The following is a 20053-nucleotide window of genomic DNA, read 5'->3' as shown; positions in this document are numbered from 1 at the left end:
CCTCAGTCCATGAACACAGTAAACACATTAATGAAGTAAACAGTGACTGTCCTTCCTTTGCCGTACCTGAAGTTGCTGCATTTTGGCTGCTGTCTGTAGATTCCTTCATCACAACTCGTATTCTTTCGGATGTTTCATACCAGATGTTGTAACAGCGGTGATGTTGTGTATAGTTTAGGGTCCTCGCCACCACCAGACTAATCAGCATTACAGATTGAACATGTAGCTGGACTTGAATGGCCTTCTTTTGACTGAAAGTTCTGCCAAACTACACTTTTTCTGCTCACCAGTTCCATTTTCACTTCCTCACAGCCTACTGCATTGAACGCTCCACCTACGTAAACACCTTCCCGTAATCAACGGCGGCGTCATTACGGCGACCAGCGTAGCGCGCGTAGTGCAAGCGTAGGGTTCGGTTCGCTGGGAAAAAATTCTAAAGTTCGGCAGAAACCCAACCCCGTCAAAGAGCCAAATATTCAGCCGCATCCGAATCCTGGATTCGGTGCATCCCTATATGGGACAGAAATGTAACATGACAGCACGTTAACATGTGAGGAAACTGTGAAGGGTTAAAGCTAACTGTTGTACCGATGCTGTTCTCTGATTGGTCGTCTCCAGGTAGCCATTGACTTCACAGCCTCTAACGGAGATCCTCGGAACAGCTGCTCACTGCACTACATCCACCCGTACCAGCCCAACGAGTACCTGAAGGCTCTGGTGGCCGTGGGCGAGATCTGCCAGGACTACGACAGGTCAGTCTGATCACAGCACAGCAGGCAATCAGAGGAGTCCATTCATTAAAGGAAAAGTACACTCAGAACAGATCTACGGCGGGTTACAGAAAAGGCAGTTAGCGGGCCCTATTTTTCCGATCGAAGCGTACGGCGTGAAGCGCCTGGTGCAGGTGCGTTTACGGCGTGTCCAAATCCACTTTTGCTAGTTTGACGGCGGGCGCATGGTTCAAAAGGGTTGTACTTAGTGTCTTCATTAATCATAGATGTGTTTTGGGCGTAACATGCAATAATCCAATCAGAGATCCTCTCCCATTCCCTTTAAAATCAACAAATAATCATGATAATTAATCGTGATCAATATATTGATCAAAATAATCGTGATTATCATTTTGGCCATATTCGTGCAGCCCTAGAAGAGATGTGTTTTACAGTGTGTTCAGGGGACAGGCAGCTAGCAGATAGTGAGGAGATGTTTGCTGTATGTGACAAATGTTGTAGCCTAAAAAAGTGTGACATCGCTTAGAGCACCTTTAAAAACATAACGTTACCTTAAAGTTGAATTAATTTTATCCGTGGACTTGCAGTCATTGTTTATTTTAATGGCCTTGCTGGCCTCAAAGAATCGTCAACCCTAAAAGACCCCTAAATGACTAAATGTTTTATTCAGATACAGAAGAACTGATAAGAAAACTTTAAAAGACGAGGAAACTTTGCAGGATGAAGCACGCACACGTCCGCCCACGTCTTGTTCTCTGTCTCGGTTTCTTGTATTTGGTCTTAGAAGCTGTCATATTTGTCTTGTTGAGTTTCCTTTCCTTTGGCGGAGAAATTTTAAATCCCTTCAGGCTTTACTTTCTGTCCCACGCAGGCTTTTATAAAAAGGTTGTATTTTAGTCTCTGTGAAGAGAATCCCTGAAGTTAAAACATCTCTTTCCTGTTCGTAATTCCCCCCGTAAAAACCCCAAACAGGCAGGGGCGGATCTAGAAAAATATTTATGGGGTGGCGAGAGGGGGGCAGGAATTTTTGAGGGGTGGCAACATATGGCAGACTTATATATACTGAATTTTATTACAGTTTCATGAGAAATAGTCTGTACACACTACAAAAGGGCACAGGCTGCCATTTACCAACTCATACAGACAAACTTAATCTCATGCAATCAATATCTGGCATTTGAGGTTTCATGTGGAACAGTTCATATTAGGAATAAGTGACCATACGATGTGATCTCACTTAATAGGAGACAGAAGTATGATAGAAGTAAGGAGCATTATCACAGGAAAGGCATTAAGGTAAGACACAGGTGATGAGAGGGGAAGTAAACAGTTTTGGACTGTGTGAGAGAGGCAGCGCTGCAGGCAGCATTTGTACAAGATTAGGAACTGTCATTGATTAGTTCTAACCATCAGACTGTGTTAACACACACTAACATTGTAGCCTGGGAGAGTATTTTAGGTTAATTTGTTTATTTTTTAATTTAATCTGAGCAATAGATCTAAAATACATTCTACACAAAATATAAAAACTCATCTCCCCATCTCATCACACTTTCACACTGACAACTTTCCCTAATTATTCATATTTAAGCAAACATGAATTTTTATATTTATTTGATGTTGTTCTTATTCATATGTAACTTAGTATATATGCAGCAACAGTTTCCATACCATGTGGAGCAGCTCGACTGGAGATGGCCCAGGCTCTCTGCTTTCCCTTTCACTGTCTGAGCCCTGCACGGTATCTCGTCTCTCTCTTTCTCCCTCCTCATCTCAGTGATGCTCTCCCTCCATATCTTCACCGCTGTGGTGTTCTCCACCTCCTCCTGTCCCTGGTCGCCTTGGCCTTGTATTCTATCTCTGTCACCTTTCTGTTGCCCTTTTCTCTCCACCTCGTCTTCGTCTTCTCTCTCTCCTTCCACCTCTTCTCTCTCTCCTTCCACCTCATCTTCTCCGTCTACCTTGCTCAGTTGTTCATTTTCTATTTCTCTCGCCTTTCTCTTTGGTGAGAAAAAACTACATATGCTACCTTTCCTCTTCATTTCTGTAAGATTTAAAATAATTTTACAATGTTTTCCTTGACCGACGTTGAATCAATATTAGCTTTTGTAGCCGACTTTACACAGAACAAACGTCAGACCTAAGTAACATTATATGTATAGTTAGCAAAATAATGTTCTTCAACCTGATTTTTATCATCTCAACATCAGCATCGCAACTATGCTAGCACTGTTCTTTCGTTATAATTTCATTTCTTGATAGATAGTTAATCTGTTTTGACCTCTTTCCTCCTGACTCCCTCGCTTTGCGCCACTCAGTTTTCCAAACCGATCAGGCTCTTGCCGCTCTGGCGTCATCTTGTGCTGCATTCACTGCAGTCGGACATTGGAGATTCGCGCTCATAAATTGTCAAATTGGCCATAACTTTTAATTCATTGCTGCCAACTGGGGTGGCAGCAAGGGTGGCAAGGCTTTCTTTTAGGGTGGCATTTGCCACCCTATGCCACCCCGGTAGATCCGCCCCTGCAAACTGGGTATTTTTCATTTCTCTTTGTGTCCAAATGAAATGTCCAAACAGACTGTCAGATGTGTTAAAGGTACACTGTGTAGGAATGTCTCCCATCTAGCGGTGAAATTGTATTTTGCATTCAACCAAATAGTGCTCTCTAGCTCACTTTTTCAAATGCGTGTTGCAACTACGGTAGCCGTTATGTACAAAGAAGCTATGACAACATGTCTTCCAATTTTCGCTTTTTCGGCGATAAGGATTCCTTCTCCCATGGCTCGGCATAAGTATGATCCTCCATTATGAACTAAAGTGCAGTGACAAGTGCCTCTCACTGATCTCCTTCTCAGTCTCAGCTGGTTTCAGTCCAGGGCCTGATTGGGACTCATTTTCAGCCCTGGAGTTTCATGCCTTAGACCGGCCCACTTTAGTTCACGACTGACTATATTAAAATAATGTAATTAAAACCTCAGAATATAAGTCTGCAATAGGCGCACTGTTCTCTACAGCCTTGTAATTCATTGTATTTTTGAAAAATATCATTTCCTATTCAGTGCAAAAACAGTAGCCTAAGTTTTGCTTCACAGTGAAGATTTATTAGAACAGTAAATAACAGGACAGTATCAGAATCTATTTTCTTTAAGAATTAGTATTCATAAATATCCAAACATTGAAATGAAGAAAAAAATCTAACAAAAACAAATATATAAAACAAAATAAAAAATAAAGATTAAAATAAAATGTATTGCACTTTCTAATGACAGTTTCATCTATTTTTCAAGGAAACAGCTGAAATATTTTTCAGTGATAATGTTTGCTTATTCACACACTATGGTACAACAGCATCTTACCTGTGTCTTTCACAGTGAGAGCATTAGTCTCTTCACAACTTGGTCCTGGCTCTGTTTCTGACACTAAATTAATTTTTTTACATTTATTTCTAACCACAAATATCCCCTTTTTACAAAGCTTTCAAATCAAGTCAAGTCAGTTTCATTAATGTATTGCTGAATCATCAGGTATCAGTAATTATTTCAGGGCATTTTTCATTGAGCAGGGCTCTTCATTACTATTAGTTCTTCTGAATGACAATCCTACCTGCCCATTCTGGTGTGTTGGGCTCATGACTGGAGCTTGGTAACGTTACTGGGCCTTGCTCTTCACTGTTAGCAGCAAACTGGACTAGAGGCGGCTGCTGCAGAAGAGCTACAAGAAAAAGTTTGATACACGAACGGTGGTTTGCAGACAACGTTGTTTTGCACGGTCGCTAGCATCTTGCACTGCTCCTAACTACCTTAATGTTAGCTTACTTACCGGCCTCGTCGTCTTCATTTGTTTTTTTTGAGGAAAAAAGTTTCCAAAGCTTTCTTCTTTTTTATTCTGGTCTTTTCAGCACCGCCTTTACGCTTCCTGTTATCCATTTTTATGTGACTTTTTTTATTTTGAGCAACTTGCAAGGTGCCGTGTCGGGGGCGGGGCCAGGGAGTCAAAAGATAATCACGTCATTTCTGCAGGCTGCACTCTGCGAGAAAATATTAAATAAAAAAGAGTGGGACTGCGGTAAAATAATAAATAAAAAGAGTGGGGCTGCTGTGAGTGCAGGCAGCCTAGGGACAGCATCCATATTTCAACCCAGTGACATGACAACAACGGCCCTCGCGGCCAAAAAAACTGACCGGCCCACCGGGAATTTTCCCGGTGCTCCCGATTAGCCAATCCGGGCCTGTTTCAGTCACGTGACGCTGACTCTGAACGAAAACGCGTTGTGAATTAATTAGACAGGTAGGCTAGTGCTCTATGTCCCTCTCAGCGATTACAGTTTTTCAAAATGGAGGAACGACATGGAAGCCTCCTTGGACTTACCCGTCCAATGTAAATACCAAGGGGGTAAGCCAGCCTCCACAAAGCGTAGCTCCTATGGAGCCATGATGTTGCTACCAAGCCATCACCTCCCGTTAGCATCCCATTGACTGCCATTCATTTTGACGTCACTTTGACAGAGAATAACTTTACATCTGAAGAGTTTAAAGACTCTATTTGTCCATTGTTTATTTCTAGAAACACGACAATGTATAAAAGGCTCCATTACCTTGTACCTCACGTTATGGCTCCGTAGCAGACGTTTTTATAAAAATAGGCTAACGATTGGGTCATAACCACGAGACTTACTGTCTCATAGTAGAGGAATTACCGTATAGTACAGGAGAAGCTCTCAGGCAGTTTGGACTTCCATTAGCTGTTTAAGTTTAATTACTAATGTTAACTATCATTTTAGTGATCAATAATTAGCCTGTGTCTATGTTATCTCCTTACATATACCTACGCTCTCCGTCTCTGCTAGATTGGGAATGATTGAGATTTCTCTTGGCACAGCTACCAGAAGACTTCCAACTTTCAGACAGGTTGCTCACGTCACATCTACGTCTTCAAGCTCAGTTGGAGGCTGCTCAGTAACGCTCAGCCATCACCGGAAAAGTGACTTCTAATATCCTTCACTGGTCTCCGTCCAGAGACACGGGATCTGGTGGTCCATTTATTTTAGTTAGTTAGTTAGTCTATGGTAAATACAGATAAGAAATGTGCTTACGAGGATAAGTCAGATCATTGGCAGAGGTCATTTTACACCAATGAGGACATATTTATGAATGAAGACATTGATTTTAGCTAATAAAATACTTAAAACACTAGACAGTGTACCTTTAATGAACAAAAGGTGAATCTAACCTTTTAGATAACGAGTTAATCCATGCAAAAAAGAGTTTAATGTTCTGCTGTTAGACTATTGTTGCTGAGCCTATTTTTCTTAAAGGTTAACAGAAAATCAGGCTCAATTTGGGAGCACAATTTTTTTTTGTGATACTTAATGAAATGCATTTCCGTTCTTGCCCTTTTCAGAAAATAATCAGCTCTCCGCTGCAGAGATACTCCCACAGCCAATCAGAAGTAATTTCTGTGCTTTGTGTTGAAGTAGCAGCTGTCTGAATAAGCTCGTTAACTCACGCTAGTAGCCAATCACAAACCCTCCTCCTACAGCCTTTATTTTCCATTTTTACTCACAAGACTTATTTTCTGTGCTTTTTTTCTTCTTTCTCTCAGTGACAAAATGTTCCCGGCGTTTGGCTTCGGGGCTCAGATCCCTCCAGACTACAAGGTAATTTCACTGCTCAGCTCGCCGTCTTTCTCAGCATGCTCTCTGTCTGCAGGGAGGGGGGGCCTGGGGAGGGTGAGGCGGTCTCGGTAATTACCAGCCGGCCTCCTCTGTCTCGTCACCCGGGGTGCTGCTGCCTGAATCGTCCCCACTCCCCTGCCCTTCACTCTCCTTCCCATGATGCCGTGTAGGGCTCAGCGGGTGCTTCTCTGATGCTGCATTCACAGGGTGTGCCAAAAAAAACGCTGATTATCTGCATTCAAGTGCCTGTTTTGCCTGGATATACTGTGTGTGTGTGTGTGTGTGTGTGTGTGTGTGTGTGTGTGTGTGTGTGTGTGTCTAAGTTTCAACAGCAGGTCAAAGTGAGAAGATGCAACTTTAGAACAAATGAAAAGTTGAGTTTGTTCGTAATAAAACATTTCTCAGTTCAACACACATTTTTTTGCTGCTACAGCCTTTCCTGGTCTGGCTCCATACCTATCGACAGTAGATCACCAAACTCCACCAGACTCCATGTAAATAATCAGTACTTTTATCATCGTAAAACACACTTCATTCAAAGTGGACAGAAACTAAATAAAACTATCAAAAGCCGTCTTGGTTCATCTTTCCACTGTTCCAACAATCACCACTCTGGTTGAAATAAACCCTTAATTCACCCATTTACATGTGGAAATATGCTGGCTCTATACACGCTAAAAGTCCTGATTATTTACATGGAGTCTGGTGGAGATATGCTGGCTCTATACACGCATGAGCCTCTCTCCAGGTCCCTACCACTATTATATTTTTGTCTGCTGTACACCTGACTGTCTTATAGGCTATATTAGCCCTCTTACACAATCTGGACTCTGGTCATAACATATACATCTTATACCTTATTCCCTGTTATATATTGTTCTTAACATATATTATGTATTTTGGGTCAAGCAATTCTAATTCTATTAGGTTTACATTCTTGTCTTTTCATAGTCATCGTTAATATTTAATAATAAGCTATTGCACTGATCAATCCCTACACTGTTCTCTTTTGCACTACCACCATTGCACACAGTCTACCTTAGCACCTTTAACTCTTTACATTTCTGTGAGTGATTTTTATGTATGTGAGATATATGTGTGTATGTGTTTGTTGTGTTATGGTTGTCTAAGCTACTGGATGCCTAAAATTGTCCTCGGGATGAATAAAGTATCTATCTATCTATCTATCTATCTATCTATCTATCTATCTATCTATCTATCTATCTATCTATCTAAAAGTCCTGATTATTTACATGGAGTCTGGTGTAGTTTGGTGATGGTGATTTCAGGGCTGTTTCATGTTAAACTAAAAGGATTTTACTCTTTAACTAAAAGTTCTATCTCTGTAGGGATCCTTTCATAATGTTGTCAGACACTTAGAATAATAATCTGAGTCTGTCAGCAGCAACAATTCAATTCAATTCAATTTTATTTATAGTATCAAATCATAACAAGAGTTATCTCGAGACACTTTACAGATAGAGTAGGTCTAGACCACACTCTATAAAGCCCCAACAATTCCAATAGTTCCCCCAAGAGCAAGCATAAGCAGTGGCTATTGCGACAGTGGCGAGGAAGAACTCCCTTTTAGGAAGAAACCTCGGCAGACCCAGACTCTTGGTGGGCGGTGTCTGACGGTTGGGGTTATGACGGTACAGGATGTAGCGTGGCACAGCAGAGCATGGGTGGACGCGGTGGACGCAATAGGACAGAGCGTAGCAGGGTGAAGCAGGTCCATAGCCACAGCTGCACCCAAGACCCAGGTCTTGGTGTCACCCTAATCCGAGGCGATGTTCTGGGCGAAGAAGAAACATAAGGACTCCGGGGAGTAAACTCCCCAGAGCTAGGTTAGTAACAAGCACTTGAGACAGGATGTGCATAAAAGGAAACAAAAGAAAAGAGCGTGTCATAAGAAGGAACTTCCTCGGCAGTCTAGAATTATAACAGCATAACTAGGAGAGGCACTATATTATTGATTATACGATAGGTAAATCTGATGACTGTAAAGAGAAGCAGAGAAAAGCAGGGGTGCTGTGTCTGCAGCTATACACCCTGCCCCGCCGGTCTAGGCGTTCACTGCAACTCCTCACTCCCTAACTATAAGCTTTATCAAAGAAGAGAGTTTTCAGTCTTAAATGTAGTGACGGTGAACAGAACTTTTAGTTGACGCTAACTGACTCTGAACATTTGTCCTGTAGGGTTATATTACAGCCCGGTTCACGGCTGCCGGTTCCAGCGTTCTCACCAGTTTAAAGATGTTTGTTCACATCAGTCACTTAAATATGAAAATAGGATGCAGGTAAATTAACCTTTAACAGAACATTAATATAAAAAGCATACATCAATACTTATGGGTTTCTACCACACAACCAATGTTGTCGTGTAGGATCAGATCATGTTTCAGATTTCATTAAAAGACAAACCCAGTGTTCAGCAGCCAGATGCTAAATCCTGGCATTATGCCTTCTCCTCATGGGTTCTGCTGACAATAAAAACAATAACTATAGCAAAGTTGTACTTTAAATCCTTCATGGCTTTAGTTTCCAAGCCTTCTTTCCAATATGAAGTGAATGAAGCCACTGATATCCCTAAACGATTCCACTGACAGGGTCCCGAATCAATTACAGCTGTGATTGGATTTCCGATTCAACGTTGATTAGGGATGTTTCAGTTGCAAAACCAATTTAACTTGGCTATGAAAGAGATTCTACAATTGTACGACTCCCCTCTTACCTGCTGCATTATTAAAAGTATCAATGTTTACATTAATCTTCCTGTTGTCCTTGGGTCAAATTGGACCTGTTTTCAAAGTGTCTATATCAGAAATGTGGGTTTCTTTTAACCAAATTTCCCCAAAATAACATGAATGGTTCCATAAAGGCTCTGACACACCAGCCCGACGGCCGACCGTCGACAGAAAAGGCAAAAAGTGCCTCAGGACTCACCGGAGCGACGCCGACTTGAGCGTACGTTATGCGCGTGCACGAGACGTAATATGTCTCCATAACAGCAGGCGGCTCTAATCTGTATTGTCGCCCAAAAAATGAAAACCGGCAGCTGATTGGAAGAACGCGTCACGTGGGTCTGGCTGCTCCCCGACCATAATGGCGGCTCGTTCGGAATACGATGTAGTGTCTTTGATGCTGTGATGCTGTATGATGAGGAAACCGCTGACACTGATCTCGATTATAAAAAGGTTTATTACAATCAAAGATTCAGCATCAATTTTACAAACTCCTGCGGAGAGCTTGGAGGACGACCAAATCAATTTCTTCCAATACGTCGTTCTCCCGTTTTGCTGTTAACCCATGGTATATATCCCGTGCATTGTATAACGTAAAGTGGGAGGGTGTATGTGTGTTCCTGGGGCCCCTCTGCTAATGTAATCAACCTTACAGCATAATCTTATAACAGACATGTTCCCATACGCTGTTAAATATAGGTTTCCTGTAGGCCTCTCCAAGGTTGTTAGTTAACTGTGCCTAAACTTATTTAGCTGTAGAATGACAGAATACATATTTACCAGGACATATATTTATCAGGGCCCCTTTCCTGTTATCCTCCCAGACCCAACATCTGCATCTTCTCTCATGAACAGGGCCCCAACTCTCTCACCATGAAAATGATGACATGTCAATACCACATTATGTATAGAATACATTTTAATTGAATATATGTAGGCGTAAGTCAAAGTTGTAAATCATCAGATACAACAACGATCTGGTATTGTACTAAAATAGTTCACCGAAACGTGTTTCTGAAAACATTTTAAGAGAGAAATAGGCCGTGCAGTTGCTGAATCTGTCTTCATTTCAGATCGACAAAGGTCAGTTTAAAAGATTTTCATCAGATTTTGAGATGCGTTAGTCAGCCTCATCCTGCTCGTCATTTCCGGGTTAGCACTCCACCAATCAGATTGGTCGTTGAGTCCGACTGCCCGCCCTCCGACCCAGCAAGACAGGTCGGCCAAAATGAATGCCGACGGCACGGAACACACCGAACAGACTCAAGTCACCGACCTCGCCAGACTGCCCAACGGCCGATAATCGGGTTGGTGTGTCAGCGCCTTAACACGCTCTTCACAAAGGAAATTAAGGATCAGATCTCTTATTTTCATAGAATTTTGGGTGTTGTATTCAATTTAATAGCATTATCCTGACTAAACTTTGACATATCTTTGATTATCCGTTACCTCCGTTCCTCTGATCTTAACTATTAGTCCAAATCCATTCATAATTTCAGCTTTTTTCTAACACAAAAATTTGAAAATTTCATATAAATTAGGTTTATTGACCATGAATTCCAAAAAAATAAGTGTAAAACTAGTGCAAATAAATTGGTCTAGTGGTGAATATACTGGAGTTAATGGGAAAAAAGTGCCAAAAATGTTGAAATAAGTGACAAAAATGTAACAAAAAGCAAGCATAACGTGGGGAAAAAGCAACATAAACGTAAAAACAGTGTCTAAACGAGTGTTCATTTTGACCCAGGAAGACAACACAAGGGTTAATGTACATTTTATTTAACATGAACACACCCCCTACCCAACAATCTAGTTGTTACCGATGGATTCCTCGGGTCTTTTCTAGTTTGATATGATACAGACAAAGATTGTTTTAATAAGACGGAGTGAGGAAGGAGTCAGTCAGCTGCTCTGATTACATGTCAGGAGAAAAGTCAAAGAGAGGGATGAAGGTGAAGAAGAGAGAGCGAGGGGCTCTCATTTCATTCTTTTTCCCCTGATGCACAGATCAAACACACTTCCTGTATCTCTCTCCAGGTCTCCCACGACTTTGCAGTGAATTTTAACGAGGACAACCCCGAGTGTGCAGGTAGGCGCTTTGATTCCCTCTTTTCTTTGAAAAAAAAAAAGAAAGAAAAGAAAGAAATGAGTCAAATATTTAATATAGAGCCTCAGAAGTCTGAGCCTGAAGGAAAGTCTTTGATGTCAGAGTTAGTTTGGTGATGATGAGGCTGCAGATTGAAGGAGCTCCATCAGTCTGAAGCCTCTAATGACGAAGGAGGGGACTCTATCTTCAACATTGCATCATGACTTTGCGTAAGCATACGCTTTCCTAAAGCCAAATGGCGTGTTATCTGTACGCATTTTGACCTATCCACGCGTATGTCTATGCTGTATACAACAGATGTAAACATACACACCACGTGGGTGAAAGTCCTGTGTTTTACCCATCCGCCACCCCAACCAACCTCCGTCCTTTCATACTACTCGCTACGGCGATAATACACATGTAATGTAGGTCAATGGAGGCCAAACGGCGTTGATAAACACGCTAAACAACGATTATGCGTCTTGATAACACGCAAAAATGGCATAAGAATTGGCGTGTCATACATACGCCACTTAGTGAGATCAATCTGCCATCTTAAGTGGGCAGAACGGTTGCCAGGTCCGCGGTTTTCCTGCAGAATCGGGCTACTTTTTAAGTGTTGCCACGGGTTGAATTTTTTGTCCGCTGGTTGGGTAGACCAGACCAGGCGCAGGTGCGTTTAGGGCGTGTCCAAATCCACTTTTGCTACTTTGACGGCGGAAAAAAGGATTTTTTTTAGTGTCTTCATTAATTCATAGGTGTGTTTTGGGCGTAACATGCAATCAACCAATCAGAGATCATCTCCCATTCGCTTTAAAAGCCAGGCGTGTTTGGACCTTGGAGCATTGCTGTTATGATGGAGGATTTGCAGCGTATGTGTGCTGCTGCACGTCCCTGTTTGTGTAACAAGCATAGTGTGCATGCGCTGTGCATAAGGCTAGGCGCATTTTACATTGCATTAGACTGGCTAGTCCACACAGCATTCCTGGGTGGTAGAAAAACGTGCTCTGGTTTATTGGCATTTCTTTAAACCAATCACAATCGTCTTTGGCGGTGCTAAGCTCCGGACGGAGCCATGGTGCCTCTGCTAAATAGTCTTGGGAAGGAACTTGTTTTGGTGGAACATGTGTACATTCAAAAGTAGTTTTAGTCGTGCAACAGAAAACTCAGATTGGACAGATAGTCTAGCTAGCTGTCTGGATTTACCCTGCAGAGATCTGAGGAGCAGTTAACCATAGTCCTCACAAATACACTGGAGGTTAGAACGCCAATGCAAAGACAGAGGAAGGGGACGGACATCCAGCCGAAAAGAGGGACATCCGGCGGAATTTCCGCCAGGACCGGAGCAGTACTGGAAGTGAAACATCGTGGATATAGATTAGGGTTAGTGTAATATGTTTTGGCAGGGGAATATTTTGAGTTCTGGTGTTGGGCTGGTTTTGGTCGGCCGTTGGGCTGTTTTTATCATGCAGACCTAGTAACTAGGAGGATCGTTGTGTCCAGCTTTAGTCTGCAGGGTCACGATCTGAGTCATGTGAAGCTCTGGATTTAAATCTGCAGTGGAGGTTTGGGGATTTTAACTTTCCAACTTTCAACTTTATTTTTGTCTCCAGAGGGCAATTGGTTTTACATACAATACATTGTTAGCTGATACATGGTTGAACCTCATTGGCTCTTACCAGTGTATCTCTGTGTATACTTTGTCCACAGAAATCCCACCAATCGGTCCCAAAACGTCCCAGTTAGAGAGGAAATGCCCTAAACGTATACTTTGTAAATCTTTACAATTATTCTCTGAAAGAACCAAGCCGGCCTACCCTGACAAGCCAGACCCACATCCAGATGTTGGGTCTGGGAACTCACCATTGACAGGGCTCAATCCGAGGGGCGGGATAAACGGTTGTCTTTCAAATTCCCTCCGCACGCAATAGGATAGCGCTACAACCAACCAGAGCAACGCTAGTTGATAGATTAAACTTTTGTCGTATCCGGTCGGCAAAACTCCGAACACATCTTCCTTTTTTAAGAATGACTTCAGTGCCGTTCTTTGTTCTTTTCTCAAACAAAAGCTGAACTCCAAGTCTTCCAGAGTCGCGGCCAAAGCCGATTCCAAAGACCGCTGTTCACCAGCAGCAGCAGCCATCTTCTTTGTTTTCAAGTAGCAGGGAATTCACGCGGAACCGTCGCAACTCTGCCGTCATTATGTTAAGCCCCGCCCACCAACTCTATACATGATGTGATTGGCCTGACTAGAGTTTGGTTTTTCCAGCTCGCAAGCCAACGGAGAGTTGCTAGACTGACCCTGGCTGCAAATTACATTTGCTGCCGCTTGGGTGCATCTAGATTTCTAGGCTAAAGCAGGCCATGCCTTGTTGCACCATCCACATTTTCTTCAAAACTTGACATTTTTAGTGTGTAGTTAGCTAGCTCGAAGTTCGTTGTTGTTTCCCGAAGAGAATGCAGTTTGAGAACAGCAACACACAGAGAGAGGAAGGGACTCCAGGCTACAGTTCTGATAATAAATGCTCACTGTAATGTCCCACTACGAATCGGGGACGAGAGTAAAGTTGTTGCATTAACTGGGTTAAAAAACTACTCATAACAGTTGAAGGAAAACTTACTGATCTGTTAAAAACAGCACTCTCACTCGTAATTGGCGTAATCTGATTCCGGCTGCCAGTGTGCGAGTAAAACAGATTATTTGTTAGATGTATTTTCCTGCAGGCTCCTGCTCCACGTTGTCTCTGTTTATCAAGTCAGAGAGAGAGAGATACAGACTCTGTGTAGCTGAAGGTCTCTCACTCTCGGCTGTAAAGGTCACTGATCAGCTCAGAGACACCTCAACATCGACACTCTTCTTAATTAAGACTCAGTGTGTGTGAATGAGATGGTGTTATCAATGACCTTCAGACTGCCGCCAGGCATGCTGGGACGCCTCTAAACTCATCCAGAGAGAGACAAAGTGAACTTGACTGGTCCTCCAGAGTCTGGAGAGGCTGTATCTCTGCTGGTTGTGTCGACAGAGGAAGAATTGGACCTATTTTCTCAGCCTCAAAAGGATTTAACGTTCCGTTAACATGTGAATTTTCAATATTTTTTCAGAGATGTTTTTGGATTCCTGAATGGGTTTATTCACGTTTGGATTGCACTTTATTTACATTACATTAAAAAGACGTAATAAGGCATAATTTGTATCAAACTAGAAGAAACGAACAGTCATACCCTAATTAAAGGCCATGACACCTAAATTACGCTTAGAATTAAAGACATTAATAAGATATAACAAGCCTTGCTTTTTATCAAATTAGACCAAAACAAGAAATAATGTCTTTCTTAGATAGAAAACAAAAACAGGTAATAAGAAACCATACACCTAAATTATGTTGTAACTAAAAATGCATATATTTCCATGTTAAAGCCAAAATATATTAGCCTGGTCCTACCAGACTCTGGTCCATTAGCCTGGTCCTACCAGACTCTGGTACATTTCATTTGTCCAGAGAGTCTGGCCACTCTCCATTGACAAGTGTTAACTTCCTTGAAGGCGGGTACTCTATTTAAAATTATTGGATCTGCCCAGAGCCACTCTGGATCTGCCATAACCAATCGCTAACTTTTGGTCGTGACGTCGGCTTAGCATTGCTAGCGTTAGCCAACTCCTTCACAACTAACGGAGCGAGCTGGAAACTCAAACTGTTCCCAAACCCCGTGGGGAGGAGGACCACAACATCATGGTCATCAACACAACTCAGCAAAGATTGTTCTTGCTCGGGCATTAACTTCTGGATATTCTTCTACGCCGCCATTATGGAACTACAACTCAAACTAGTGCACGACCTTAACATCATCGTTCTCAGCCACTCCCTCTGTTCGCTGATTGGACCGCCAAAGATGTTTTTTGATCATGCACACCCAAACAAAACACGCAATAATTAAATCCCCCTTCCAATATAATGCATATAGTGGCACGTATACGGACCGGCATGCCAAAACACTTATGCACGTCAATATCCAATGGAAAATAATTTCAAAATGAAATAGCACAATGTGGTGTCAATGTGAAACACAGAACTTTCAAGCCAGAGAGCAGAGTTCACTATATGCAGCAAAAACAAAATATTTTCACCCATGAAACGCTTGTTCGTTCCTCTGGAGTGTTTTTATCTGAATCCGATCTTTTCCCTAAACTTAACGAGTCATTTTGGTGCCTAAACTTCACTTGTCATCGCCGCATGACACTCACTTTTTCTGGCTAAAATCCACTACCACGGCCCCCTGACAGGACCATCATCTGGCGGTGCCTGTAGCCTGCTCACAGTCACCTATTGGTGGCTAAATAACTGCCGCTGGTAGCCGGCATCCCAGAGCTCTGTAAATACAACCAGCAACTCCTGCTTGGATTTTATCATTCTATGGCACTATGTGTTCACGTTACAGCGCTTTACCTAATTTAAAATACTTCTATTTTATATAATAAAATATGGTCTAGGCTGTTGTTGAAGTATGATCACTTTAATGGGGGGGGTACATTACAAATAAGTCAGTAGATGCAGGTACATGTAGCACCGAAAGGGGGAAATCCCATGCATCCCCCCAGCAAATTGCACCCTGCCAGTACAAATGCCAATACTGTGACTCTGATAGCGGCTCCTGACCGGTATTTTTCCGGTTGTAGAGATTTTCCTACGTGTCTCTACGACGTGTAATGTTAGACAGCCAATCACAAACATTATTAAATCTTGGTAGGAATATCCTGTATGCTTATTGGCTCACTGACGCTGATGATTTACTCCTTAGGTATTGAAGTTTGGTATTGAATGACGAAGCATACTCGATACTACAGAGGCCATTCGGTCGGTGCGTAAAGTATTGAATTCGGTACCCAGCCCTAGTCACTCATGCTTGGATGCTCTCTGGAGTCCCGTGGTGTTTTCAACATTATGTCTAACTTGACACAAAGTACGACTTATTACGTCTTTTAAATGTACTGTAAAATAACGTCTTTTTAATGTATTGTAAAATAAAGTGCGATCCTGACACTGTTTTATATTTTCCGTCAGGTATCCAGGGCGTGGTGGAGGCCTACCAGGCCTGCCTCCCCAAACTGCAGCTCTACGGTCCCACCAACATCGCCCCCATCATCCAGAAGGTGGCCAACACCGCCTCGCAGGAGGTCCACACCAAAGAGGCCATGGTGAGGGACTCTGCTGACATCTTTTATCCAAGCACAGTCTTCTGTCGGTGTCCGTCTGTATGCAGATGACACAGTGCTGTATTATGTTGCTGATTCTTCCAGCAGTTGAAAACTTACAGCGTTCGTTTAACATTTTGCAAGAGGTTCTTAAAGACCAGCTTTTACTAAACGCTGATAACACAAAGGTCATGCTATTTTCTGGAGTGACAGACTATACTGACCTTAATATTTTCTTATATATATATATATATATATATATATATATATATATATATATATATATATATATATATATATATATATATTTGGATTGAGGAAAAGCTCATATGCATTTCATATCGATAATCTTTTATGCCGATTCAGGCAAAAAATTGGCTATTTCTACAGAAATAACTGCATCTTTCACACGTTTTGTAGGAAAAGGTTTGTTGTGGCAGTTTTAGTCTCAAAATCAACTCACTTAAACCCTTTGGACATTTTAGAAATCTGATTTTAAACCCCCAAACCTCTACTTGTAATCGCTGTGTTTTCTTTTACATCCTAATCATCCTATCATAATTCATCTTTCAAGTAATTTTTCAAAATTTACATTTTAGAAGCTGTCTATTATTTTATGATGGTTTTGCGTCTTCTCTGTGCTGTTTTGTTTTTTTGTATTTTTGTTTCTTTCTTTATCTTTGTAATTGCCTCAATGTTGTAAATGAGGGTCGCCCCTTAATGATCTCTGGAACATACATAAAGGTTGAATGTGTTAAGGAAAAACTCGAGGAGCACACTCAGGAAAAAAAAAAAAAGTACAAAACAGTACCTTTAAGGAAAACGAGCTTGTCACTGGGGTGGGACCCTTAAAGGTATATTGTTGTAAAAAAAATTTATTCTGATTTATTTTGCACATATCCCAAAACTTTACAGTTAATTTAGTTTGACAATTATTGTTATTGAGTTTGAATATAGTATAGATTAACTTGTGTTTCTATATTGAGAGAGGACATTAATTTTCTGCTGTGATGAGCATCCACTAATTCCTGCCATTTTACATTTAAACATTAAGGTACAAATATGTACCTTACACCTCGGAAAGTCCACAATGTACAATGGAAGGTGCATAATTGTACCTTCAAGATACATTTTTGTACTTTTAAGGGAACATTTGCTAAGTTTGTACCTTAGGGACAAAAATGGACCTGTATTGTACCTATTTTTCTGACAGTGCAGCACAACTCATTTCACACATGTGAAGAAAAGAAAGTTTGGGAGACTTATGACTTACACAGAAGCATTTAATGAACACTCAATTGAGGAGAGAATTAAGCAGGCAGTACTGTGAAGTATAACCACCATGTGTTATTGTGCAGTGCTGTCCCAGCTCTCTGAAGTTCCTGTCACCCTGAAGGTATATTTGAACTAATGCTGGAGGCATTAGCTGAACCTTTAAGGCAATCAAAGATATTGCAGTCGCCTAAACACAGATGCTAAAGCCTAGTTCAGCCTCTCTCTCTCTCTCTCTGGGAAGTATCAGATGCTAAAGTGTGGCTGGCCCACCGACCTCCAAAAGGAGACAGTCCTGAGGCCAAACATTCCCTTATCATACAGCTGCCTAGATTCCCTGAATCTTTGGAGAGATTAACATAATTATACATGAACAGGTTTGGTTATTAGAGACAGGCCAACTATCTTGTCCCCTGACATGTGAACTGTGAATGACCTGATGTTGTCTAAGCTTTCCCTTTAGCGTCATCATATATGATGAGATGAGACTAAAGGGAAAGCTTAGACAATATTGGTGCTTTTTTGTGACAATATAGTTTTTTCAAGATGTTAGTATAGATAAAAAAATATGTTGACTGTGTCAACCAGAGAAGCTTAGTTAGGCTACGTTCAGACTGCAGGCAGAAGTGGCCCAAATCTGATTTTTTTCAGTGACCAGGTCAGACTTCTTCAGAAGTAGTGTGAACACTCAAATCTTGACCAGATTTGATTTTTTTCAAATCAGATTTAGACCACTTCCATATGTGGTCCTGAATCAGACCCAGGTCAGATTTTTTTAAATGCAGCCACAGTGTGAACAACCAAGGCGGATTTGATGCGACTTTTACGTCAATCGACATCGACGTTTGTCACAATTATGCTCCTGTGGGAGTTAGCCCTAGACACAGACAGTAACATTAAACACTTGACTAGGCCTACAACATGGAGAACAGTGATGGATGCATGGTGTATGCTCAATAATGTTACGGCTGCCATTACACAAACATTTTCAAATGAAAACGAAAATGCTTCCTTCCTCCATAACCTCCCTAACTTTAGTGCAACAGCGTGCTGCGTCTGATGTCATTATTATTGTTCTTTTGCGCATGTGGGTCAGTTAGAAACCGCAAACAGAGTTACTGCTACAGTTTGACTGAAGAAGTCTGACAGTTTTTATATTCTCCATCTCGCAGCAATACTTCATCCTGCTGATTCTGACAGACGGCGTCATCACCGACATGGCTGACACGAGGGAGGCTATCGTCCAGGCCTCCCACCTCCCCATGTCGGTCATCATCGTCGGGGTCGGGAGCGCTGACTTCAGTGACATGCAGATGCTGGATGGCGACGATGGGATTCTGCGATCGCTCAAAGGAGAGCCCGTCCTCCGGGACATCGTCCAGTTCGTCCCCTTCCGCAACTTCAAACACGTAAGTCTGTCAAAAGGACTTGCTATAAAATAACAAAATGTGTAAAGAGGAGTGAATTTCTCTAAACTTTGTCCTCCACACCTATTGAGGAGTCCCTCAAGGCACGATTTTAGGTCCTCTATTGTTTCCTAATTATTCAGAGACACTTTTCCCATAGCTGCTTCACACGTGAATGTAAATAGAAAGCTTTTACTCGGAAATGATCCAATACAACTGTGATATGTTGGAGAAAAGCATTGCATTCTGTGAAAATAAACAAATTGCCTTTCAAATTAAATGGTAAATGATCGATTCTGTGATCCATGGTGTCTATGGGTTTGTTCCAAGTCCTTAAACTGCATCCACGTTTCCTTTACTTGCTTCCCTTCCTCGCGTCTCACATCCTCTCCTCTGAAGCGTCTTTTCATTGAATTCATCAGCTGTTTGGGCGGAGTTAGCTACGGCTTTCAGCTGCACGGCTTCCAGGGAGGCTGCTCTCTGCATCCTCGCTCATAGTCTCGCATGTCCAGACCTTCCTTCACAGCGCTGTGGAGGAAGGTCTGGCTAGTCCACACAGCATTCCTGGATGGGAGAAAAACCTGCTCTGGTTTATCGACATTTCTTTAAACCAATCGCAATCGTCTTGGGCGGTGCTAAGCTCCGGACGGAGCCACGGTGCCTCTGCTAAATAGTCTCAGGAAGGAACGTGTTTTGGTGGAACGTGTGTACGTTCAAAAGTAGTTTTAGTCGTGCAACAGAAAACTCAGATTGGACAGATAGTCTATCTAGCTGTCTGGATTTACCCTGCAGAGATCTGAAGAGCAGTAGTCCTCACAAATCCACCAGAGATTAGAACGCCAACACAGAGAAAGAGGAAGGGGACGGACATCTGGCTGAAATGAGGGACATCCATTGAAACTTCGTCAATTTTGATTACCTCGCTCATATCTCCATCCTCCATCCT

General features: G+C 42.0%; 1 protein-coding gene across 1 annotated transcript in view; it reads left to right on the top strand.

Annotated features, from left to right (window-relative positions):
• The window catches only part of cpne4a (copine IVa), a 98547-nt gene that overhangs the window by 74911 nt on the left and 3583 nt on the right, over window positions 1–20053 (top strand). The window contains exons 11-15 of the mRNA XM_031308362.2: window positions 619–752; window positions 6334–6388; window positions 11187–11238; window positions 16299–16432; window positions 18874–19110. Coding sequence (XP_031164222.1) covers window positions 619–752; window positions 6334–6388; window positions 11187–11238; window positions 16299–16432; window positions 18874–19110 — 612 coding nt within the window. The remainder of the gene's footprint in view (window positions 1–618; window positions 753–6333; window positions 6389–11186; window positions 11239–16298; window positions 16433–18873; window positions 19111–20053) is intronic.

This window comes from Sander lucioperca, chromosome 10, assembly GCF_008315115.2.
Source record: "Sander lucioperca isolate FBNREF2018 chromosome 10, SLUC_FBN_1.2, whole genome shotgun sequence".
NCBI lineage: Eukaryota > Metazoa > Chordata > Actinopteri > Perciformes > Percidae > Sander > Sander lucioperca.
The sequence above is the reverse complement of the archived record's forward strand: the minus strand, read 5'-3'. Positions and strand labels throughout refer to the sequence as shown.